Here is a 26632-nt window from a genome sequence, read left to right as displayed (position 1 = left end):
AAAGAAGATTGAAATTTGAACTGGTTGAGGTGAGACTTGTTCTGGGTATATATGCTATTCGGAGGACTCCTCTGAATCAGGGATGCTGCAACTTTTTCTTTCAAATAAATTAGTGAAGATTTCGGCCTCTGGAAAAGATTAGGACGAGATCAAGAAAGGAATTGGATTCATTACATTCTTTTTAAGCATGCTTTGGCTCATGAAGAGAGAAAGGAACACAGCCATAAAGCAGATAATTTTTTTTTTTTTTTACCAATAAGTAAAAAGTTATATGGAATCAAGTTCAAGCAAAGTAGTTGTATCTATTAGATGTAAATATAATATTTCTTCTACTTGTCACTTTTATACTACTTTCATTCCCTTTTTTACTGATTCTTGAAAGATTAATAACACTCAGAACCAGGACCCTGCAAGAGCAGCTCGCTGTGTACTTTATATATCCAGAAACATGCATACACGTATAAACTCTGAAACCCTAAATGATGAGTGACGAGTCGGAAACGAATCGAAGAAAGCAGAAAGAAAACCATGCAATCTGATGACATTCTTTCAACTTTCTTCTTCCTTGCTAACAGAAGAGAAAACACATGATACTAGAAGATTACCAGAAACAAAGATCATATGATTTATAGATCGTCTCTCGATGGACTGCGTTAACTAGATCATCACAAACCCAGAATCCTTCTCCAGCTTTTCCATGGCGTCCGCCGTCAAGCACACCTCCACGTCCACGCTCTTCCCTCCTTCCCTCCCTGGATACAAATAGACCATACCATCGAACTTGTTGGCGCGTCCGCTCCTCACCCTCTCCGGCCGACCGAATCCGAAATCCACGTCATAGACGGGGAACCTCGGCGAGCTCCCCACGGCCACGCAGTTCATCCCCGCGTCCCTGAACTCGAACAGCTTCGGCGCCGCTTCCCACTCCTCCGACCGGGCGGTGATCGCCTTCGCGTCATGGGACGTAATCACCTGCTGCAGCATCCCGGCTGCGAATTCCGGCGGGTTCGTCAGCAGCACCCCGGCCGCCGTCACGGTGAATATCGCCTGGATAAGGTTGCCGAAGTACGAGGCAGGCATGGGCGGAGAGACCCGTTTACGGCAGTCGACGAAGATGGTGAAGACGGTGAATTCGTCGGGCTTGAGGCCGCGGGCACGGGTAACGGCGTGCCAGATGTGGGTCCCGAGGCACTGGAAGGATGAGAACGGCGGGGTTCCCTCCGGCCGGCCGGCATTCACCTTCGTCTTGATCGCTTCGATCGCCGCGTCGGAGAAACGGAATATGCGTTCCGGCAACGGCGGCTCGAGCGACACCGGCGCCTCGCCGCTGATGAGGGCGTCCGGGATCTCCAGCTTCACGCGCGTGTCACGTGCTTGCGTACGGTCGTGGAAGGGCATAACAGAGATTTTGTCGGCACCACGGCAGATCTCCGCCCATGAGCTCAAGAAGTGCCACGTGGCAGTCCCATCTAGAACGGCGTGGTTGAACGCACAGCCGAGGGCTAAACCGTCTTTAAGCCTCGTGAACTGCATAGCGTCAATCCATATCCAGCCTCAGTTAACTTAATCTTAATTAGTACTAATCCTACCCTTCCACGTCAGCACATGATTTGGTGCTTTAATTATAATTACTATAAATAAATAAAAAATATGTTATCATTCTTCAAATTTAATAAGATAATTTTAAATACGGTCCATTTAAATAAATCTTTTTTTTTTAAAATCTACCATATAGGCACATCAGCATGACTCACTCAGACACATCAGCATGAGTCACTCTGATTTTGCCAAATAGGCAAGGTCAAATTGGTCGGCCCAACAACCAGAGTCGCCTACGTATTGAAGACGACGATCAATGCACCGAAACACCAGCGGAGCGTCAGTGGAGACTTTAAGTCTCACTCTTGCAGCCATTAATGATCTTGCTAATTTCTTCACCACTAACCTGAACAGCCAGGAGGGGCTTGTGGAAGCCCTGCACGTTGAGGATCCCGCTGAAGGGAACGATCTCCTCCATGAAGCTCGATACATTGTCCTCCGACAGCTCCTCCACGGAGATGTCTACCGCCTCCGCCTCGATCACTTCGACTCCACCGTTGTCGTCCCCGCATTTCTCTATCCTGAGTACCCCTTCTTCGTCTTTCCCCAGTCTCCCAGTGAGTGGATAGAAGAATTCCAAAACCACCCCTAGCCCTTCCTTGAGCTTCTCCACCATTTCCTCATAGTTCACCTCTCTGTACAGCAAAAGTTTCTGGTTGTAGAAGAAAGTCACGTAAGGGAGATCAAATGTGGCCAGTGGGCACTCAGTTTTTTCCACTTTCTTGTTGGAGAACGCCCTGGTTCTGCTCCTAATCTTCACCACTCCTTCCTCCTGGATGCCATTCTCTATGGCCATTTTTTGCCGACGGGGAATGTGCAGAGGGTAGGGAGAAGAGGAAGAGAGAAAACTGATCAGGTTTCGGAGATTTTGATGGGAAGAAATTTTGGAAGAGGACGAGTTGGGGTGGAGTTTAAATTGACAGAAATCATGGGATGTGGTTGGGGCTGCATTGATGGGTTGCATGGGGTTAGGTGCCCTCCATTAAATGAGGCTACTTATCTTCTTAACCAGAAATGCAGCTCTAAGCTGATAACTGAAAGAGGAGGTGGTGATTATAGCCACATGAGTTTGATAAATGGAGAATCGAGAAAGAGGCTGCCCAAAATTAATGGCTTGCCTTTTCCAAGACCCTGTAGCAAGGTAAGATTTTTCATGACAGTCACTCTGATACTGTGAACCCTGTCGAGAAGAAAAGAAAATGAGCATTTGACTATCATTATTCTAAAAAATAGTTAATGATAAGGAGAATTTAATCATTATTTTATTTTTAATAACTATTTTTGGAAATATTAATGATCAAATTCTTATCTTATTTTCTTTTCTAAGGTTCCAAACAAGCCCTATATGCAAGAGGCTTTGTGGAATATGAGACTTATTGATAGGGATAGGTTGGGTTGTGGTCAAATATGGAAAAACCTACCTTTGAATTCCTCATCTCATCCTACTTAAGTATGTGTTGGAGTTTCCCTTTCTCTTGCCTTCAAGAAATGTTAAAAAGGACAAGTCGAGTTTCTTATTGATCCACTAAAAACATTATAAGAAAAATAAACCAAGAATTAAAGCGTTAAAGTGATTTTTGATCACTTATCTCTTACTTTAACCTTATTTTTATTATTTAAAATTTTTAATTTATTAATTTCTAGTGTAAACACGAACACCATAACTAATTTTTTTATATTTTCTACGACAACACAAATGCAAATATACCAATCCTAGGAAATTTTTTCAACAGAAAAAATTTCCAATGAGAAAATTAGTCAAAGAAAAAATTAATTTTTCTATCATTTTGGAATATGGGTCAAAAACTTAAAAGAGAAAAACATAACCATTAATGGGGAACATGGGACGAGACCCCTTACGACATTTCTATGTTGGAAGAGTTGGCCTTTGCCATTGATGGACCTAAGTCATTCAAAGTTAGGTGCATCCAATTTTTAAATTTATACATTAAGTTTATATTGAAATTTATCTTAATTTTAAATTTTTAATATTTTATAATAAAAACATAGAGATAATAACATTGTTGTAAATAAAAAATTTCTAAATTGAGTTTGTGGATGTAAAGGTTTGAGAAGTCGAAATATTTGGTGGTTGAACAAAATATTGTATGGCAACTTAGTTGTCAAAATTAATTGGTAAGCTTTACTTACAAAGTTTGGATATTACAAATTTCAATGTCATATGTGCTATTCATCATGGAAAAGGAGAGAGACTAATGGTTCCTCATAAAATCTTGTACTATCTTGTCCTTTTAAGTGAGATAGTTAGGTTGTCCAATAATTTTGAATAAGTGGCATTTAGTTTAGGTTTTATTGTAGTGTAAAGGCTTAAATAGTAAATATTCTTGAATTTTAAACTATTCTAAAAGCTATATTTATGAATGTGGTAGAATTATATAAGTAATTATTTTATAAGAAAATTCTTGAACTTTTATATTTGAATGTTAAATAGAAAAATAATCATTATAATCCTTATACGAAATTTGTAAAATATTTATGGGTGTTAGGGAACCACAACCCTAGCTGGCACATGGGCATTGCAATGGGGTTACACGCCCGTGTGTGACACACCGAACTTGATGTGATGCGCACAACTTGCCTATGTTGCTCGTGAGCAATAATTCTTAATTGTATTTTTATCATATCACCCGCCTCAAAAAATGATAAATTAGTTATTTTATAAGAATAATGTATTGATTATGCAAGTAATATTTTTTAACATTTTTTAAATTTTTTATCTCCAGCTAAAATTGGCCAATATCATGGAATGAATTATTGTCGTTGTTAAAAATACATTTTTAGTGGATTTATGTATATTATTGTCGACATGTAAAGGGGTCTGGTTTGTGAAGCAACATAATTGTAAATATGAAAGAAAAATTACAAATTTTTTGGTGATGCGAAGTCTGATATCTAAAGAGTCATTTGATTCGATCTTCATGAATGAACATAACCTTACTTAATCTAACAGATGTATTCGCATTCTATTGGTTGATTAGCCTTAATTTGGTAGCTAACCTCCAATTAGTATTTAATAAGAAGATTTCATCCCATATTATATGTAGAAGCTCCAAGGATAGTAACAAATTAATTGCTTATTGCCAAGAATCCTACAGGGCTTCTGGTTTATTTAAGATTTGAGGTGTTGAGAGGAAAACAACAACTTTTCTTTTCTAAGAAACAGACTTTCGACACACCAAAACTTGGAAAAATTCTCTAACAATTTTCCTCTTGGTCAATTTTTTTTCTTCCAAAAGGTTACCCCTTTAAGAGTTCATAAGGGTTGTTTTTATTTATAGGGTGGGGCTAGTTCAACCACCCCACTTTTTTCTCTCCCTTATCTTCTCTCTCTTCCCTTAACTAGCTACACAAGCAACGGAAGAGAAATACATAGTAAAACCTTTTCTTCCAATGAGTTTATGACACCTATCTCATCCTTTTGAAATAATATCACCTCTTCTCTCTAGGTGGAGCTTTTTATGTTGACATGTGGTGCCCAATTTTCACTCATGTGTTGCCCAATTGACACATGTGTCATCCATAAGCCAATTCATTTGCTTACATGGCACTTAGGTGATACTTAGGTGACCCTTTATGTGGTCTTCTCAATTGACTTATCTTGGTTGTGGCCCATGCTATTAGCTTTCTTGTGACAGGTAATTAGGCTTTGGTCTTGGTAATAGATCCTGGTTTTGACTGAAACTCTATTTTTGACAATTAATAGACTACAACAAAACCTACATGTTTTAACCATTGAAAACTTTGACTTTGACTTTGACTTTGACCATCAGTTAATTGGCAACTAGGTTTCGTCAATCTTAATCATTGATCGATGCCCGTAATTATGTAAAAAGAATTACAAGAGAGATAATTTTGTCTCTTATTTGTTACCAATGGTGCATCAATGTGTTTCAAAATTTGGAGACACCGATATGAACTACAGTTTAAATGTCTTAAACTACGATACCAACCCTTACCCTTCACATTCCCCTTTCTTTTTTCTTCTTTTTCTTCCGATTTTGAAAGGTATATAACAAAACTTCAAACATACTATCAAAATAAATTATTTAAAAAATACTAACCCTATAAAAAAAATGGAATTATAAAACGTAAAAGTATCTAAAAAGAAAGAAAAATCAAAGTTCAATAGGCAATGTTTGGTGGGAGAAAAATAAAGCCATAAAAGCTTGAATGGGGACAAGATGGAGAAATAATCCACTACAACCTTTTGTGATTTCAAGGTTTTGTAAATAGGATTTAATGTGCCTGAAAAACCCAACCACAACATTCTACAAACATTCCCATTTGATCAGAAGAGGGTTTCACAGCTTGGTAACAGATTTCGTACCAAGAAGTGAAGACACTGATTTTGGTGTCATATTGGCGAGGGCATGCACCAGGCTGGCCTGACATGGCTGTTGGTAAAAGGACATGGCTCTTAGATGCCCTTAATTGGAGGACCCATGTCCTTAACTGATTTTTAGACCAAGAAAACTAGTGACCTGTGAATTTCAGGTCATTAGTTGGATACAATGAAAACATGAAGGGATGGTCTTAAAGGTCATGTTCTAGGACATCTCACTGTCTCGAAAGTTTGAGATCTCTCACTCGATATCCTTAGGGCGAGACGATTGCCCTTGCCCGAGTAATAAAAAATCACACTTCACCACTTCTCGTTAGGGTAAAACTCTTTAACACTTGTTTTGGTTGTTTAAAATGGTTATGAAACATTCTAGTAGTTTCGCCCTTTCGCCTCCCACGTTAAACTCGAATTCAACTCAATTATTTTTCATAATATGTTTTAAGTTTTTTTTTTTTTTTTTTTTTGGACTTCCGGCGTATCACAAGGAAGAGGACATAGGAGAGGGCGCTCAACAAAAATAAAAATAAAAAGGGTGAGTCAACCTATCTAACTCGATCGACCCTCCTATCTCCGAGTCATGAAACCATGTTTTTTAAACCTTAAGCACATCTAGGTGGAGCTGAAAAGATTACTATTACCACAATCAAGGTTAAAATTCTAAGACATATAAGTGTTAGTATCTCATTTATGTCCAATTGATTGACATGGTCACTCTAAACTAACCTTCTTCATTGAAAGGCCTCCAATTCATTAGAAAGCAACTAGGCACATCAAATTCCACATGGTGGAGCTGCTTCTTTATGGAAGTATTTAAGACGATACAACCATTCATGTTGTTGCAGGTATGTGTATATTCAATATAGTGATTAAACTTTCTTTATAACTATCATAAGAAACATGGATATTTCAACAAAAGAAACTTATCTAGGTGAAGAAGCATTGAGATATGAAGCCATGATTCTCCAAGGATCTTGACTTGTAGTGACATATAATTAAAATAATAAAATCTCTTTTTTTTTTTTACATCATTCGGATCGGGACATGTATAAGTTGTGTTACAATCCTTGTCGTTTTCTCGATAGATCAAACTTTCTTTAAATTCTAAATAAAATTCTAAATGTCACAGTGAATGGGTTTTTATTTGGGGCATGTTTGGAACCCATAGAAAAGAAAAGAAAAGTGGAGAGAAAGATATTTTATGTTGTTTAGTTGCAGAGAATTACTAAGAGACAAGAGAGAAAAGTTAATAATTTCTCTCTCACAAAATAATGGAATTTGGGGAGAAAATAAAAGAAATATAAACTTTAGAAAAAAAATTAAATATTACTAATTTTCTTTTATTTTTATTTTTTTATATGTATCCAAACAAGAAAAACTACATTTCTCTTCCATTTTCTTTTTCATGTTTTATGGACATCCAAACAAAAGAAAAGAAACCCATTTTCTTTTCCTTTCTGTCCACTTTCTTTGTTCCAAATACAACCTTAATATTTTCTGAACACTTATAAATATGTCAGAAAATTCCGAAAAGTAAATCTAAGGTTGTGTTTGGAACATAGAAAGTGGAGGAAAAAAAGGAAGAGAAAAGAAAAGAAAAAATGTTTATTTTCTCTTATTTGGATGCCCAAGGAAAATGAGTTAGAAAATAGAAGAGGGATATAGTTCTTCTTGTTTGGATACACATGAAAAATAAAAAATAAAAAATTAATATTATTTTAAAATTTTGATGATTAAGATTTTCTCTCAAATTTTTATTTCTTTTATTTTCTCCCAAAATGCCATCATTTTGTGAGAGAAAGTTTATTAACTTTGATTTTCTCTCAATAATTCTTTGCCAAACAACAGAAAATAACTTTCTCTCCCCTTTCCTTTTTCTTTTCTGTAGGTTCCAAATAGGCCCTAAGTGCTTCCTTAAATAAGTGTTTAAAAATAACAAATAGGGTTTTTTTTAAAATATTTAGTTTAATTAAATAAATTTCTTATTACTAGATTTTTTTAAATTTTATTCCAAAATAATGCCAAAGTGAATTATTTATTTAAATTATTTTAATGTAATATATGTACTTTTTAAAAAATTATTATTTGTTTCTTGAACTTTCCATAGAAGTTATTAAATTTTTTTCTAAGTTTACATTTTTCATTTGCTTTGAAAAGAAAATAAATAAATGTTTGTTTGTGTGTTGTTCACAATGATATAAGTATAAGGAGTTGTTTGTATAGCTGGTGGTAGAGTTCTAGGCAAATAAATTTTTTAAATTTTATTTGATCGATTAGACTGTAATGGTTGTTGTTTGGGGATTCCTTGATCTTGAAGAAAATAACAGGCATTGAATTCTGATTCCTAGCATATTAATTAAAATAAAATATTAAATATATAAAAAAAATTATATATACTTTATACTAATAGAGGTTGAGGTTTTTTAGCAAAACCCTTGTTGTTGATCGATCAATTGACTAATGTAGACAACTTTTGTGGTCATTTCCCCAATTTCTTACCCACTTATCTAAATCTAATAAAATTTATCATTATCTAAGCAAAGAGATGAATAAGAAGTTTTTTGACTGATATGGTAGTCGCTAGAGTTTCTTTATAACTATCATAGGAAACTCATATAATTACGACTAATTTTTGAATTGAGAGATGAAAAAACTTGAGAAGATAAAAATGGGAAGAGATGTGAAAAATCTGCTAAATATGAGAAAGTTGGAATTGGAATTTATGTTCTAATTCAGGGTTTTTCTAGGTTGGGTTTTTGGGCAAGAGTGAGGTCAAGGGAAAAGGAAACAAGCTATGTTCTAACTTTGAGTTAGGTTGGGGTCAGATGTGGTTTTGAAAACTTGACCCTTACCTGTGGGTAAGAGCAAGGTCAAGGGAAGATAAAATGCGTGCGGGTTGGGGTTAACTTTCTAAAGCGTGTTTTTTTAGGGTTGGGTTCAAAATTGGGTTTTTGGGCAAGAATGAGATAAAAAAAAAAAGGGAAATAGGCAAGAATAAGGGTCTGTTTGGATCTCCTAGAAAAGAAAATGAAAAAATTGACCATTATTATTCCCAAAAATAGTTAGTGAAAATGAGATAATGATCAAATTCTTTTTCACTAACTATTTTTTGGAATAATAATGGTTAAATTCTCATTTTTTTCTTTTCTAGGAGTTTCAAACATACCTTAAGTTTTCTACCTTTGGATTTTTGCGAGGTCAAGTTTAGAAGTTGAAGTTGGATTTTAAAAACCCAAGACTATTTATTGCAGACAAGGTAGGGACAAGGAAATGGGGTAGGAATATGATTGTTTTTTAACCTTCGAGGTTTTTCTGAGGTTAGGATTAGAGGTCAATATTCAAGGTCGGGTTAATGATATTTCCTTATTTTATGTGATATTATTTATATATTTTTAAATTTATCTCCCGTTACAAAATCTAAGTGTTAATAGCACTAGATTTCACATCCATAAAGTAATGTCTTGAATGAGTCATGATTTCCATAAGGATATCTCAATCGTACAAAAAAAAAAAAAACTCCATTAAGTTCATAGGATTTTTTTTGTTATTTTAGTTGTATACATACAGTTTAGAGAATAATAATATATGTTTAAATTTTGGTGATCCTGCATTAGAAAGTTCATCTATAGAGAGCTATGGTTGGAGAAAATATATCGATGCACAGTTTGGAGGGGTGGAACTGAGTCAACCATGACACATCTCGAGTGGTGCAACCGAGTCAACCACGACTCAGCTCCAAAACCTCCCTCATTGCAAGGGTCCTAGCTCGATTGATTGTCATGAAACATAGATACAAGTGCTCTTCCAGCTCATCCAGCTGCTGGCTAAAGCTAGAGTCGATCTTTCGCAGCTGGCGTAAAACTTCTTGACCCGGGTCGAGCCGCTCATCGCATCTCTCCAGGTAGAAACGAATCATAGCTTGTACGTGGTCTAGTTCATTGTGGAGCCGAGCCACGAGCCGGCTAATTGTATCCAAATCTCTGTTGAGAATGTAAGTGCCCTTGGCGGCTGCGTCGAGCTGAGCGGAAACTTGGGCCATTATTCGCGCAGAAACGGACTGAAGTGAAGCCGGTAAAAAAGCCGGCGTTGCGAGAAATATAATCACAAAAGTATGAGCTGCTAGAAATACGCCAACCACGGCGACTGAAGCCGTGATAGCCACCAAGAAAACAGCTAAGCCACTCTTTACACTGTTGATGACCCGAACCTTCGTTCGAGCTTTGTCCCTACCCAGCTCGAGTCGCTTGAGCAAGCCAATGCAGCTGGTTTGCATGGAGTGGAAGCGACTCAGTGACGAAGCGGATGAGTCAAACGGGTTGAGCATACGACCAAACTCAGCTAGTTGGCCAGAGATCGTGTCCGGAAGGTGGTTTCCCGACGAGTTGAGAGTGGTTTTCAGGGGACGATACTGGTGGCGGGTCTGCTCAATGTCCTTCAAGAGCAAGCCGCATAAGAGAGAAGCTTTAGCGGTTTCGGAGAAGTAATCGGAGATGATAGAGTGGTTTTTGGACCGGTTATGGGTCCGGGCGAGGCTCAAGATTCTCATGACAGTGGGTTGGTCTGGGTCGAGGAGTTGCTCGACGAAGAGACGGTACGAAGGTAAGCGAGCTGCGGCCGTCGATTCTGTGCAGTTCGGCGAGGCAGCGTCTCCAGCCGTTAGATCGAGAACACGTGCCCAAAATTCGTTGTACGATTCGGTTCGGAAAGCGTTTGCGTATTCTTCGCGGAGATCGACGGTGGTGGAAGCCTCTGTAGTTGACGGTGAAGATCCTTCAATGATAATAATTCAGATTTAGATCAATAATTAAAATTAATTACGCTAATGTTTAAATCTAGGCTATATAAAAAGAAAAATAAATACCCAAGCCCTTACGAAACGATGGAAATTTGATCTTCATCCTGTCTTGCTGACTGTGAAATTACAGAATAAAAATTAAAAATAAATAAAATGAAAATTAGGGAGTTGTGCGATCCACACAAGAGAGTCGAGGAGAGGGAGGCCTTGTAAAATTCTGATCCCTCTACATATAGGAGAAGGAAAGAAAGGCTTTAAGGATGAGCAAAAGGATGCTTGGAATCTAAGTAGCGTCTGACATAATTTCCCTCTCCTTATAAGTTACTAAATTATATAATATTTATAATAACTATATATTAAATTTATATTTTTCCTTTTTTATTAAAATATTCTTTTAAAAATACTCAAAATAGGGGGAAATGCGAATAACGTGTAGCAGTGGCTTACCGTGGCCGACCGTCAACGTGTTGCTTCTTCATTGGTCGCAAAACTTCAACAGAAATCTCTGGATCAGAGAAAGCTCAGAGGTTCTTACAGTGATCTTCGGAAATAGTAATAGCTTTTTCTTGTAGTTTCCGAGGAGAGAGATGGGCGATCTCTATGCACTGGATTTCGATGGAGTTTTGTGCGATAGCTGCGGGGAGAGCTCTCTTTCAGCCGTCAAGGTCATTACTTATTTAATTTCTTTATTTTTGATTTGTTTTTCGATCAATGAAAGAATCTGGTGTGTGGTTGAAAAGACCAAATTTGGTTCTTCTTTGATGAGAGTTGCTGAGTGATTTCTGAAAAGGCGGCTAAAATTCGATGGCCTCACTTGTTCGAAAGCGTGGACTCCGCTATGGAGAATTGGATTGTCGATCAAATGCATGTCGTAAGTTCCGGTTTACTTCTGTTGTTAATTTGTGTGTCTTATCTAATTGGAGTTACCTTAAGATGCCATTACTGTTATCTCTGATTTTTTTGAATGTTATAACTGTTTTCTCTATGTTTACAATGGATTCTGTAAGTGCCAACAGTATAGGGTTTACCCTCAACATTAGCAGCATAAGCTCATTGTGATAAAAAGAGCCAACGAATGAGTCTCGTAAAATAGTTAAAAAGGTAACGGAAGTCTTTTTCATGGCAGGTCCGGCCTGTGGTAGAAACTGGTTACGAAAATATATTGCTCGTGAGACTGCTCCTGGAAGTTCAGATACCGTCTATTCGAAAGTCTTCGGTATGTTCTTCCAGCATTTTTCTTCATGCATTTCAGTGTATTTCTTTAAGTGCTTCACCATGTCTGACTAATTAGGGTAGGGCATTATTTTCCTCAAGAGATGTTTGATTTTCTCATTGATTTTAGAGATTTACTCATGAAGATGATGTATAAGATTTGATGAATCAGGTGGCAGATGGACTCACCATAGATGGGATCTTAGAGAACTGGTCAAAGTTGAAACCTGTCATTATGGATGAATGGGACCAAACCAAGGAAGATTTGATTCCCTTTTTTGAGAAAATCAGGGATGAGTGGATGGAAACGGATTTGCTTGGTTGGATTGGCGCTAATAGGTGATGGGGATTTATGCTAAACCATCTTGAAATTGATTTAGAACTAGATAATATCAACCTGAAGACTTATTGCAGATAGAATCAGACATTGATAGCAAAAATGCCAATGCAGATTATACCCTGGGATAGCCGATGCTCTAAGATTTGCAAGCTCAAAAATATATATTGTCACCACAAAGCCGGTATGCGTATTTGTTTTTCATTAATTTTGATATTATATAAGTCGAACATGTGCTTTATTTATTCCTTTTTTGAATAATGAAATAACCTGGGTTACATTATGTAGTTTTTCAAGTTTTTTCATTTGATATTATTCATAAACCCTTTTCACGTTAACCTAAGTCAAGAGATTTGTTAAATTCACCCTAGCATGCTTACGGACAATTCAGTAAATGAGTCTCATATTGGATCTTCCAATTACTAAAAGCACACAGTGATCTAAGGATCTTTAGGTTTCAACAGCATGGCTGGCTGATCTAAAGGATCGGTGTATCAAAGACAGTTTATCTACTGTATTTTTGTGATGGGAATCCTTATGGCATTGTTCAGATCAAATTTCCCTTGCGAGAGAAAATCTTGCTAGATCTAACTCTCGTTTTTACACCAACATTCATTTAACTGAGTCCTCAGCGTAACCCATCATCTCATGTTTATTTGTCTCAGAGCAGATACGCTGATGCATTGCTTCGTGAGCTGGCTGGAGTAACTATCCCTTCAGACAGGATGTATGGTTTAGGGAGTGGGTATGTCCAATGAACTGTACCCTGAAGTCTTAACTTGATTTGATTTCGTAACTTTTGACTTTTTGGACTGCAGCCCCAAGGTGGAGGTTCTGAAGAAACTCCAAAAGCAACCAGAACATGGGGGAATGAAACTTCAGTAAGTGTTCTTTTGTATCTTATACAAGAGTTTCTGGTTTTAGTTGTATCCTTGAAAAGCAGGAGAAAAAGTTTGCAAGTGTGCCAGTATCGGGTTTTAAGTTCTAACGTACAGCATCTTATCAGTAGTACTATGAAGCAGAAAACTCAATCTGAACTTTTAACTTACTTTCTGAACAGCTTTGTCGAAGATCGGCTAGCAACACTAAAGAATGTCATTAAAGAACCTGAATTAAATGGATGGAATTTATATCTTGGTAAACTTTTCTTAATCTCTTCCCCTTTCTATGGCTAATAAATTTGTGATAGTTTCTTTGTCAATCATTATGCTAATTAATATGCTCTGCTTCTTAAACAACTGTGCCACATGGTTTTGGCAGGAAAGTGGGGATACAACACTCCTAAGGAGAGGGACGAAGCAGGAAACATTCCAAGGATTCACCTGCTAGAGCTTTCTGATTTCAGCAGTAAACTGAAGTAGTCTTCAGCAATCATTTTTTTGGTTGTACTATCCATTATGTACCAAGGTTAATGTAAGTCATAATTCATCCAATACGGATAGATCTACTTCAACTATTCTGAGATTCATTTACAAGGTGAATCTTGTCCACTAGATTTCCATTTTTTGACGGATTATGGTCACTTATACTTTCATTTGGAGCTGCCTTACTCTCAAAATCTTCCACTCTCCTGAAACAGGCATATCCAGGAGTTCAGCTGTTTGACTAGATAGAAATGTCACTGCCACTAGCACCAGGAATGATACTTATTCCATTCAGTTATTCTATGTGAGTATGTTTGGCTGCCTTATAGCACCCACAACAAATAATTTCAGAGAAGTACCATTGATTTTAATGTGCTTTGTTCTGATTTAACGGATAATTTTAAACAAGTACCATAAATTGTAACGTGCTTTGTTAGATTATTAGTGTTTCTAGACAGAGAAATACAAAGTTTGTCTAATGTCTGAGAAAGCTTGAGAATTTTCAGGGTTAGTGAAAACAAATGAGCTTAAACTCTTTTGGAAATGTTTAGGTCAAGTACTGAACTAAGGTACTGAAAGATTATCATTCTGAGTATGAAGCTCAAGTGTAAAATCTTCCCACTTGCTAAAAGATTGAATTAAAGAAGTAGTCAAGCATACCTGTCATCCCTGATATCATAATTTTAAAAGAAAATGAGAATTCGACCATTATTATTCCAAAAAATAGATAGTGAAAAGGAGAATTTGATCATTATTTTATTTTCACTAATTATTTTTGGGAATAATCATGGTCAAATTCTTATTTTTTTTTCTTTTCTTTTCTAGGAGTTCCAAATAGACCCTAAATGAATGAGAACTTTCACTTTCACTTTCCATTAGCGTGCACTAACAGAGCATTAATTGCAATTTTATACATTCAAAACCATTCAAAACGAGGAAAATAATATATAAAATTCTTCTTTAAATTTATGAAACAAAATTCCAGCTTCTATATGCCATTCAAAAGTCAAGGAATTAAATGAAGTGACAAACTTTACAAATTTGTTCTAATAAATCAAATGGAATGGAGCCAAACTTCTTCTACGTCCTGTCCATTTTCCATGTTGAAACATGATTGTATTGAGATCAATACCAGAGAACACAGCCTCCATTGATGCAGTCCTAAGAACCTTTGCCAATCTTGTAGCTAACTCAGAGAATAGAGGCATAAGATTCTGTTGAACCATGAACAGAATTGCGAAACAGGAGATTCAAAAGATTGATCTAAAAGTCCAGAATGCTTCGCATTCACATCAAGAGAGCATAAAATTTTAAAAGTGAAAACTGGGTTAACTAAAAATACTTGCATCCTAATTCTAATTTATCATAGATAGAAAGAAGGTTGTCGAGCTTTCAATATGAAAAGAGAGATGAATAATACAAGAAAGGTTGGAGAGTAGTAGCCTTTGTAGAGGGGGTCATGAAGACCAATAATATAACAAAAGAAAACTGGAGTTCTTACTATGGAGTAACATGAAGATGTGGTAACAATATTCTAAGAAAGAAAGAATTCTATGATGAGAAATAGTACTTGTCTTACCTTTCTCTTGATGCTTCCAAATTTGTTGGATTTAGATCTTGACACCCAAGTTTATATATAACGGGAATAACAAGCAAACAATTTGGCTCTCACTTTACTGAGTTCACAATACACAAATAACTTAGGGATATATAACAAATTGTACCTTGGCTCATGCACTCAAACTGTTCTGATAGTACTATTAGGTTGAGCCTAGTTCGATCCCAAAATGACTGGTTATTTAGAAGGCATATTACTCAACCTTTACAATCAAACAATTTGGCTCTCACTTACAGAGTGCACAATACACAAATAACTTAGGGATATATAACAAACTCTACCTTGGCTCATGCACTCAAACTGTTATGATAGTACTATTAGGTTGAGCCCAGTTCGATCCCAAAATGACTGGTTATTTAGAAGGCATATTACTCAACCTTTACAATCATTTTTCTTAGTACTTAACAATATGAGACTTTTTCCCACTCAACACAAATGAATGCTTCCCAAAGAAATCTTAATGTGAAATCTCACATATTCATCACACAAAAAAAGAATAATGGAAAAAAAGAGAAAAAAATTATTATTTGAAGAAGATATATTAATGTAGAGAGAATTATATAGGATGCAGGGTTGGTGTTTCAATTAAGGAAGAGAGAGAGAGAGAGAGAGATCATGATCATAGATATAGACAAATTTGTGAGCCTTTCCTCTTTTTAACATAAAAGATAAGGGAATAATGAATATATAACATATTGTACCTCCGTTCATACACTCAACCTGCTCTGATAATACTATTGGGTTGAGTCCAGTTCTATCCCAAAATGACCGATTATTTAGGAATCCTATTACTAAACCTTCTATCCCAAAATGACCGATTATTTAGGAGGCCTATTACTAAACCTTATAATACAATCATTCTTTTCTGTTATATGAAACTTTTTCCCACTCAACACATTGATGCGAAATCTCACATTTTCATTACAAAAAAAAAGAACAATGGAAAAAGGAGAGATATAGTATTATTTGAAGAAGAAATGTTAATATTGAGATATTTGTATAGGATGCAGGTTGATGAGAGAGAGAGAGATCACGATCATGGATATAAACAAATTTGTGAGCCTTTCCTCTTTTTAATAGAAAAGAGGAGGAGATAGTGAATATTAATGCTCATGAGATTCATTTTCAAGAAATCTCAACAGGTTCGCTAACTGTAAATCTCCTCTCTCCATCTGATGCCCTCTCGCTTCTGTGCAGTCGCCAAAACAGTTACCAATGATATGAAAATTTTACTGCCATTTTCACAGCAGATACATCCATTTGAATCGTCGTCTTCCTCGCGCCATTGGGCGAGAAGATGGAGCGTCGTCATGCTTCAATCGCTAAACTGTGAAGAAAATCTGAAAAGGCACGTCGCGTTAACCGTCTCCAACCGATAAATAGACGTCTCCACTCCCACCATTTTTCTGCAGTCTTTAATTCTCTCCAAACCACACGTTCGTTTCTGCTGTCTTCAGGTCGTGCTGGAAATGGAGAACACACAGAGAAAAGGAATCCCAGAGACGAGAAAATGGAACCAGATGGACTCCAACATCCTCGTCAACATATTCGAGAAACTCCTCCTCTCAGACCTGCTCCTGGGTGTTTCTCATGTCTGCAGAGAGTGGAGAATGGCCGCTTCTCAAACTCGGTTTTTCGTAGCAGGAACCCAACTTAATCTTCTGTGTGTAGATTGTCTCTCTTCGAAGGAGACGACCATTTACTTCAATCTTCTCAGGATGGCGATGAAATCTACGACCAACCTGGATCGTTTGCAGTTTTCTGAAGACGCGATGCTTCCAGAAGACGTTATTTTAGCTATTGCACAGAGGTAACTGCTATTGTTGTTTATTATTTTTCGTCCATTTTCTTATTGAAACTGGAAATACTTTCACGGGTTCTGATTTCCAAAACCAGTTTTTCTTCCGCTGGATCTTCATGAACCTCTTTATAGGAATCTCTTTTTCGCTTGATCGCATTTTCGAAATTTACAAATATAATGAAAATAAACAGTTAACCCAACCTGGTTGAATCTATTAACCAACAGGTCTACTTCTCTGAAGAGTCTGTACCTGCCGCAGACGTCTCCGAACCATTTTTCCCCTTCCATTTTGGCAAAAATTCTACCATTCTGGAAGAATCTCTTATCTTTCGAAGCAGCCACCTTTAGAGACACTTCAGTGGATTGTATCAGATTAATCGGTAACCACTGCAAAAAGCTCACTCATTTGGGTCTTTACGGAATCATCCAGAAACCGGAAGCTCAAGCCATCGTCACATGTTTTCCAGAAATCCAAAGTTTGGATATTAGAACCTCTTTCTTCTCCGAGACTGCTTTGGATACCATCCTCGACGGGGCGAAAAATCTGAAGAAGCTTAATCTGATGCATGCCATTTGTGGGGATGAGAGAGATATGAATAAGTTCACCACGAACGTTCTCAAGGCAAGAGCAGCCAAGAATCTGAAGCGAGAGGTTGGTGACAAGCTCGATTCTCTTGAAAAATTCATGTACTGTGGAGGGAAAATGTGTAGGCGTTGCTCTTGGTTTTACATGGAGGAGACTGATGATCTTTTTCTTCAACATCAGTAGATTTTGAATTGTAACGAGAATCATGTAAGAGTCACTGGTGTTAATGGACTTATCAATCATTTGAATAAGGGTTTCACATACTTAAGCTGTGTTTGGAATATAGAAAGCGGAGAGAAAAGAAGATTAAGAGAAAGAGAAAAAAGAGAAGGAAAAATGTTTCTTTGGTCTTGTTTGGATACCCATGGAAAATGAGATAGAAAATGGAAGAGAAATATAGTTTCTTTTTTTGACATGCAAAAATGGAAAAGAAAATAAAACTAGAAGTGTTTTAAAATTTTGATGATTAAAATTTTCTCTCAAATTTCTATTTATCTTTTCTCCCCAAATTCCATCATTTTGTGAGAAAAAAATTTATTAACTAAGAGAGAAAGTGATTTACTTTTCTCTCTATGATTCTCTACTGACTAACAACAGAAAATACTTTTTCTTTGCCCGCCACATATGTTGTTTAGAACTGCAGTATCGATTTACTTATGCCGTCAGTTTCCTATTGTGATCATCCCAAGAAACAATAGGTCCATAAAGATAGCATACAAAGTGAAACATAGTATGTTGGGACGATGGATCTGTTCAAAAGCTATCATATTTCGAAGGAATGTATTGGTGATATCATCAAGGTCCACATAAGGGATCTCTATGACTCCTTTGTTGAATTTGATGTTCAAGAAATTTTCTCCCTTCCCTTTGCTGATTTGATCCTTGCTTCTTGGAGTCCTTGAATGCTTGGGATGTTCCGACGGGTTTGTGAGGCATGACATGGGTCATCATCATAGGAGTTCATCCTGCAGATTGGAAAGAGATGAGAGCTAGAGGAAAGAAGACTTTTCACCTTCTCAAACAAAGAGTTGTGATTCTGAGTGGGAAGCTGAGGAGTAAATGGAGGGACAAGGTTTCTGTAAACTATAGGTGTCGAATATGTGAGACAGAATGAAGAGAAGAAGTTGGTTTTCCACGAGAAGTAAATCATAGCCGACTGTATCCCACACCAACCTTCTGTCATAGATTGGGTTAGAAGAATCAGTAACGAACCTCAACTCATTAAACTTAAGGAAGAACTCAACTACGAAGCAACCGTCCAACACCATCATTTCCAAAAACTCGGTGCTACTGAGTGAAACGTCTTCTGAGTAGCAATTTCGTGCTATTTTCTCATTTGTATGAAGATCATCAAGGAAATCGTCTAAGCTCACTCCATTTTTACGAGAGAGAAAATCATGGAGATATTGCCACTTGTCTTTTCCATGGCCTGCAACTTCTTCTTCCCTCGGTGGTAAGGTGCGATTAAGACGATTTGGGGATCGTAGGCGGCTTTGTCAAATCTGTGAATTTGAGAAGGAACACGGACGATCGTGGGTGGCGACGTCTGTCGATAGGTCTCATTTAAGGAATTTAGTTCCTTATGGAATCCTTCCATGCTGCTTTATCTGTTTCTTTGTTCTCCATCCTTTTAGCCTTGCCCTTCTCCTTCCCCACTGGGATATAGGTTGGAAAAGGGGAATCAGAACTATCGACAAAAATACTGGTTAAAGCAAGCTCAAACCATAACCGGACCTCTCTCTCTCGAGGATTCCCCCCTAAATTAGCTTCTGCTAAGTCAAACCATTCATCGATAGGAAAGAAAAAAAAGCAAATTTCTAATGTATCAACTTTTCGTCTTGCCATGGGTTGCAGGGTGTGAACATCCTCCAATTTCTTCAAGCTTCCTGGGCCGTATCAAGGCCAACAACATGGCAAAGACTCTTCTCCAAGAGTTGCATTGATCCAGTTCACTATCAGCTGGTCCATCTGCAACCAGTTCAGATACTCCGGATTACTCTGTTATGCTCCAGTTTCGTCATATTAAATTCAACAACCTCCACCCCATCCTTCAAGCTCAGATCCTTGAACTACTTGCCATAGGTGGGTCGTCATAGGCCACCTATGAAGCCGAGCAAGTTTTGGCTGCTCAAGAAAGGGAGGAACAAGTTTTCCATGGCAGGTAGTTCGAGGATCTGAGCTTGAAGGACGGGGTGGAGGTTGTTGAATTTAGTATCCCCTTATTAGAATCAGAGCAAAAGAAAAGGAGAGGAGAAGAGAAAAAGAAAAGGAAAGGAGAAGAGAGAGGAGAGAGAAGCTTGGACGGATCGAGAGAAGAGGATACCCTACGCCAAGACCTTCATTTATAGTTTTTGAAAGCTTATTATAATGTCTATAATGCCCTTAGAGTATAAACTTTAAACGAGAAAAGACATAAGTAGACATATCTCTCTTTGACTAATTATATTTTTTTGTCATCTTTACGAGAAGTCTTCTTATTTACCATGATGCCACTTCTCTTAGACGTGTGCGTTAGATGTTTGAGTTTGAACCCATCTACTAATACTCCCCCTCAAGCTGGGGTGAAAAATAATTATAAATGCCCAGCTTGTTGTAAATGGTGGAAAAGATTGAGTGACTGATTTTGTGATGATGTTTGTAACTTATCCTTGTGATGAGATAAGTACGAGAGATAATATGCTGACTTGAAATTTTTCTCGTATAAAAATTGCAATCTACCTAAATTATATCATATCTTCCAATACTTCCCATTAAACTGGTGATCTATTTGTTCTTTTCAAGAGACCCAACTCGCACAATATAATGGTGAGAGAAGAAGAAAATCACTCTTAGCCGTACTAAAAAACTTCATACACTAGTCAAAACGATCATATTCTGAAAATACATTCCTCTTAATTTCAAAGGCGGAAAAATAACTCAACTATAAGGCACAACAAAAAGACTAATCACTTTCTAAGAGTATCTCACAAAATATTTCTTAGGTGAAGAATATCAAGACTTGACTCAAGTTGGATATTGGGCACACTCCTATATTTTTAAGGTAGTGGGTCTATAGGTGCTCTAAAGTGATTTTAACAAATAATAAGAGGGTAATGAGAATCAAAGGAAGATAAGATATGGGGGCCATTATGGGCTTTATTCAAATCTTCATCAGAACAACCAATACTGACAATAGTCAGTAATCGAGGAGTCCTTCAATAATAATGTCTCAGTAAGAGAGACACAATAATAGTAACGGATATGGGCCAATGCCCAAATAACACGTACCAAATAGTGAAAATCTTTAATAAGGACAAATGAAATAATTCGCAGTGTGTCCATCCTTGAATAAGGAGAATGCACACCAAATAATAAGTTGGAACTGAGTAATAAGCTGCTTGCAAAGTATGAAGGAATAAAATAAAATCCAAGCCTTGGTGAACTTCAAGCGGAGAATTATAATCCACTCAAAAAAATAAATGATATAGCCTAAAGGAGAGGTTTCAATAACCAAACATCAAGTACCAATTCAACTCTTGTATGATTAAGTAAAAGAGGCTAATATCAATAATTTCATTTTAAGTAGAAACCAGCTCAAGAGAGAATCAAGCCAAGCCAAATATTTTTTGTCCTTGACAAAGTAAACCAGCTCAGGTAAGATAAGAACGAACCTGAGTTTGACAAGTCTCTTAGGCAAGTAAAAAAAATCCACTAGACAAGGAATGTTGGCAGAAAGAAAAAAATTTGAATAAGACCTCTTATCTCCCTTTTAGATTAAGAGGAAAAATTCAATCAAGTAAACCAAATCATCAAATAATCAATTCTCCTATCTTCCTTGCTAAGACACTTAGATCTTCCAAGATCTTTTCCAAAAATAATATTTGACGTCAACTCATAAAATACCAGTCTAGATTCAGTCCTTTTTTGTTTAGGCAAGATATGATTGATTTAGGATAAATAAATCATGCCTAATCAAGGAGATTTCAAGGTAGCTTGAAATTTTTAAAGAAGTGAGAAACTTTCCTTAAAATGTTGGCACCACCTTGATTTTTCCAAAAAAAAACATCCTTAATTTCTTTTTCCATGCTTCTTCTTTTGTTAATAGATCTCCCAACCTTGATTTCATGTGGAAATTCAGGCAAGAAGAAGTAAAATTGTGGCTTGAATCCAAAAAATCAAAGAGCTTTAGTTCTTCAAAAAAATTCTTCCTCAAGTTCTTCAAAAAACTTCTCAAAGAACATCAATGAAATCTCAATCTTATAGCATAATAACTCGAGAGGATTGTTCTTCATTAAAACCAAAAGAATGCATGTACAAATAGAACTTTTCCATGTAAAAATCTCAACATAACCAATTTCAGCCTCTCTTGCAAACCAACCGAAAAATCTCTTGAAAGGCTTCTTCCAATCCAGAAGATGTAAGACTTAATACTTTCATTAGATAACGAGAAACATCTCTAAGTCATCTTCCAGACGTGAAAAACCGATATCATAAAGTCATTAATAGACAATAACAACAAGAATAATAGAACTTATCTCAACATGCTTCAATTGATATCATAAAGAGCTTTTCTTGAGTAGCTTCGATCATAAATCTTTTAGAACATCATCTTGACGTGGGATCCTAAATCTACTACTCTGATACCATGTTGAATTTAGGGTCCCCTTATTAGAACCTCGAGCAAAGTAAGAGAGGGAGAGAAGAAAAAAAGAAGAAAATGAAAAAATAGAGAATGCTTGGACGAACTGAGAGAAGAGGAGAGAGCATGAATGCTCTACCCTAAGCCAAAGACCTTAATTTATAGTTTTTGAGAGCTTATTACAATGCCTATAATGCCCTTAAGGTTAAAAATTTTATATAAAAAAAACATAAGTAGACATGTTTCTCCTTGACTAATTACATCATTGTGTCATCTTTATGAGAAGTCATCTTATTTACGATGATGCCACATCTCTTGGACGTGTGGGCCTTCTCCTTGGACGTGCGAGCTTGAGCCCATCTTCTAACAAAGGTTGACGGAATAGAGGAATCCATTTTGCTTGCAGACAAGATACTTCAGATAATTATCCGTTCTGATAGATAAAATTTGGCAGCCAATAGAGTTAATTGTTGAAACATGCCAATAGGCTTAACCTAGCAGATCATGTGTTTATTAACATGACACGTTACCCTTTTGTCTCCTTCATCTCTCACTTCCAAAATCAAAACTCTCTCTTATGTTTCTTCTTCTCTTCCACCACAAGATGGAGGTTCCAAAGATGATCTCAAGATTTTTGCATACTTAATCTTCTTTTTCTTCCTTTATATTCCTTTTTAAATTCTAAAATAGACATGTTCAACAACAATTTTATACTACGAATAAGGAATTTTTCTTATTGATGGCAGTTCCAAAAGTTCTTACAGTATTTTTTCTTATAACCACAATCAATTGAGTTGACTGCATAAGGATGCTACAAGGTTCCCTTTACTCTATCAGGTGATTGGAGGGACCAATAAAAAGCTAATACACATTATTAAACAAAATAAAATCAGATAATATTTATTCCCTACTATCACTCTTAAAGTTTTTTTTTTTTTTATGTAATAACAAATTTGATCATATTTTTTTCATTTACAATTTACTAAATAGAATAGAAATGGAACAAAAATTTATCCGATTAAGTAATCGAGTAATTTTCCCATTTATCATTTAGTATTTATTGAAAAATCAGATAATAGCTATTCCCTAGTGATTAGCAATTATCATGTAATTCTAAGAGTATAAAAGTAATTTTTTCTGCCATAAAAAATATAACTTACAAGATGCTATCTAATTTTTCTTAAGAAACAAAAAGATTAATCTTCTTATAAACTTTTCTTAAAGATGATATATTTTTTATGGACTTTGTTCCATGTATGTTGTTTTATAATGTTTTACATGTCTTGTGGCATTATGAAGTGATGTCATTTTTTTTTAATTTTAAGAATTCTATATAATTTTTATTAATTTATTAATTTTCTATTTTTAACAATTTAACTTATTGATAATCGGGAAAATAAATTGAATCAAAATGCTATTATTTATAATCGGTCAAAATAAAAATGGAATAATGAAATAGTAATTGAAACGGTATAGAATAACTTATTTTGTTCCATTTGTATACTATTTACACTCCAATGTCCATAGGCAGGTGTTGTACTTGAAATATTAAAAATCCGAAGATACTAAAAAATGATAATCATGGAAGACGGATGGGCACAAATAAGTTTCTAGGTGGGTATTTAAAAACTCATCTCTACCTTGTGAACTTGACCTGAAAACCCTTCTTCATGGAAAATCATGACATGTTTAAAAATTCAACCTAGTCTCCCACCTTGTTTTCCTACTTTCAACTTTGTCCTTGCCCCATCTATGCATCTTCGATTTATCCCCATTTTACATGAACAAAGCTTTGTAAATTAAGTTACAACAGTGAAGGAAATATTCTATCATCAAACAAAGACCTATTGTGTGCCAAATCTTAGACAAGACTTTTTTCATTGATAGACAATGAACTAGAGGCACTCAAGTCAACTTGAGCAAAGGCTCCTGAAAACTTGAGTTAACTCAAGTCCCTAGAGTCAACTCAATCAACTTGAGAATGTAGTGGAAAACTAGTGTGAAATCAAGTTCCTTGAGAGCCAATTCAAGCTTCATGCACTCTTGCACCAACACAAGTCAAGTCTGGTCAACCTACACATCATAGACTGTTCAGTTGGCTTTTTGTTGGATCTCTAGCTGTGAACTTTTCAAAACACCAACAAACTTGTGGACTTTGGACCAACCTCCCCCTTTTTTATGCAAAATTTCCAAAATACCTTTATATATTCAAATTAAAAAAAAAGTTATATATGTTCAATATTTACCTTTATACATATTTCTACTTCGAAAATACTTTGTATAATCTATTACAAATATGTATTAATGTTTAGTAAAAAATATTTAAATTTATAGCATGTACATCTTTTGAGAAATCATGAGACCATATATTGTCTTAACTTTCATGAATTCACAACAACACCAAAGGACCAAACCAATGGTTTGAGTTAGAGATCTAATTTTCTTAGTGAACGTGAGCTAGCCTTAGCTCCTCCCTCACCCATGTCTACTAGATGGCTTCCTTTTCTCTAATATGAGTGCTCCCTTATTCATCCCTTGTCTAGGTGATTTCTCTCCTTTTAGGCTACATTTCTCCTTCTTAATACCTCTTGTACTTTGCTTCTTTTGGCACTGTTAACTGCATTTTCTTCTTCTTCAATTTAGGGGACTTCTTTATCTTCTTATGCTTATTTTCTCAAACTCCTTTTCAAGCCTTATCTCTTTTCCAACTTATCTTCTTCTACTCTACATGACAATATATTTTCATTTCATTTTGTCTGCTCGGGAACTTCTTTGTCTTCTTCTGCTTATTTTCTCAAACTTCTTTTTCAGCCTTATCTCTTTTCCGACTTATCTTCTTCTACTCTACATGACAATATATTTTCATTTCATTTTGTTTGCTCCTACTCTCTTGTATATATTTGCCCAATGCTTCACTTCTTTTGCCGACACTCTCAAGCTCCTTTTGACACTCTCAAGCTCCTTTTGAGCTTTTGTTCTCCTTCCATAGACAAAAAATGAGATTTTTTAATCTCAAATCTTAAGCTCTATCTCATTTTCATGACTTCATTTTTCGCTCGCCTCTATTCAAATTTTTTATGAGGATGCTTTCTTAACTTCATTTCTTCTTTTTCGTCGAGCTTCAAGTAAGACTTCATGGATTCAAAGTTTTAGTTTTTTTCTCACTACATGATTTGCCTAAAATTAGTGTTTAATGGTCATCATTTTAAATTGTCATTAACACTAAATAACATATCAAGCTCAATCATTATCGGAGCACACAAATCATGAAGGCATAAAATCATACACATGTAGGATTACATTTCAAGATTAAATTCAAGCACAACATTCATTATATTTCAAAATGAGTCTCATCATTAACGATAATATTACCATCAATTAGGAACTTAACATAATTTGAGAGTTAAAGACTACCCTACAACTATCTTTTAATCTAGTTCCTCCACCTTCTCTTACTCCCCAATTGGAATAACTTCTTTATTTGCTTTGCCTTGTGAGAGGAGGCATCGATTTCAATAAATTGTAGACTCACCATTGGTTCTGGCACATTGGACCCTACATTTCCACTAGTGTTTGATGAGTGGCTTTCTGACTCATGCTTCTTTTAAGTGTAGTCTATCTTACTCCCTTCTTAGCTTTCTTTTTATCGTTTCTAATTTTTCTTTTCACGAGTTCTCTCTTTCTTCTAACTTCTAAGTCTATTTCATTTTAATTGGTGCCACCTCCACTTTTGTTGTCTTTTCTTCTTACTCTCTTATTCATTTTTTGGCTTCCTATTCTCTTTTCCATCACTTTCTCCTTGGGCATTTCATAGTCATGTTCTTCCACAAACTCCAATTAATATGCAATCATTTCAAAGTCTAGTTTCATCTCAATTATTTCCCATTTCCTTAACCCTTTGCATCTAATATGCTTATCTTTTTGTTAACCATCATTTGCAATTCTTGCACACCCAAGTAGCCTTATCATGGGGTTTCTACACCTTTCTAAGTATTCCACACTTGACTTCATTCCTCATTATCATGAGTCTAATAAGGTTTGTTTCTTCTTAAAACACACTCATTAGTCTTTTCCTCCTCACTTCCATTCTTCTACTTCTTCTCCAGTTCCACTAGGGGCTTTCTAGTTCAATGAGAATGATATTCATATGGGAATTTCCTAATTTTGTCTTGCAAACTTTTATCTTGCATCCGTTTGACTCTCCATTTGGATAGACATGCCAAATTTTTAGTTCGATTAAAATTTTTAAAATTTATTTTCTACTCTCTTTGGTCCACAGTTCGATCGGTCACTGCTGTTTAGGTTAAGCCCGTATAATTTTAAAATCCCATAATGAATACAT

At 36.0% G+C, this 26632-nt stretch overlaps 4 protein-coding genes across 4 annotated transcripts; 2 read left to right on the top strand and 2 right to left on the bottom strand.

The window, feature by feature from the left end:
- Positions 1-403: 403 nt before the first annotated feature.
- Positions 404-2479, bottom strand: LOC137938778 (BAHD acyltransferase DCR-like). Its single transcript, XM_068783814.1, has 2 exons — positions 1946-2479; positions 404-1527 (listed from the first exon to the last, which is right to left on the bottom strand). Exons 1-2 carry the CDS (start codon positions 2393-2395, stop codon positions 658-660), a joined length of 1320 nt encoding a protein of 439 aa, XP_068639915.1. The 5' UTR covers positions 2396-2479; the 3' UTR covers positions 404-657.
- Positions 2480-9677: 7198 nt separating this feature from the next.
- On the bottom strand, positions 9678-10857 carry LOC137938477 (UPF0496 protein At3g49070). Its single transcript, XM_068783430.1, has 2 exons — positions 10821-10857; positions 9678-10729 (listed from the first exon to the last, which is right to left on the bottom strand). The coding sequence occupies exons 1-2, from the start codon at positions 10855-10857 to the stop codon at positions 9678-9680; spliced, it is 1089 nt and encodes a 362-aa protein (XP_068639531.1).
- A 436-nt stretch (positions 10858-11293) lies between these two features.
- On the top strand, positions 11294-13759 carry LOC137938779 (uncharacterized). The gene is made up of 9 exons (XM_068783815.1): positions 11294-11419; positions 11545-11625; positions 11881-11970; positions 12139-12305; positions 12418-12487; positions 12969-13048; positions 13122-13184; positions 13364-13440; positions 13564-13759. The coding sequence occupies exons 1-9, from the start codon at positions 11342-11344 to the stop codon at positions 13662-13664; spliced, it is 807 nt and encodes a 268-aa protein (XP_068639916.1). The 5' UTR covers positions 11294-11341; the 3' UTR covers positions 13665-13759.
- A 2995-nt stretch (positions 13760-16754) lies between these two features.
- Positions 16755-17855, top strand: LOC137938476 (F-box/LRR-repeat protein At3g48880-like). The gene is made up of 2 exons (XM_068783429.1): positions 16755-17095; positions 17312-17855. The coding sequence occupies exons 1-2, from the start codon at positions 16755-16757 to the stop codon at positions 17853-17855; spliced, it is 885 nt and encodes a 294-aa protein (XP_068639530.1).
- Positions 17856-26632: the final 8777 nt, after the last annotated feature.

Source organism: Aristolochia californica, unplaced genomic scaffold (genome assembly GCF_029961685.1).
Source record: "Aristolochia californica isolate CCGP_79_NKW_82.1479 unplaced genomic scaffold, dmAriCali1.0.hap1 SCAF_8, whole genome shotgun sequence".
Classification (NCBI taxonomy): Eukaryota; Viridiplantae; Streptophyta; class Magnoliopsida; order Piperales; family Aristolochiaceae; genus Aristolochia; species Aristolochia californica.
This window is presented reverse-complemented; position numbering and strand designations above follow the sequence as displayed.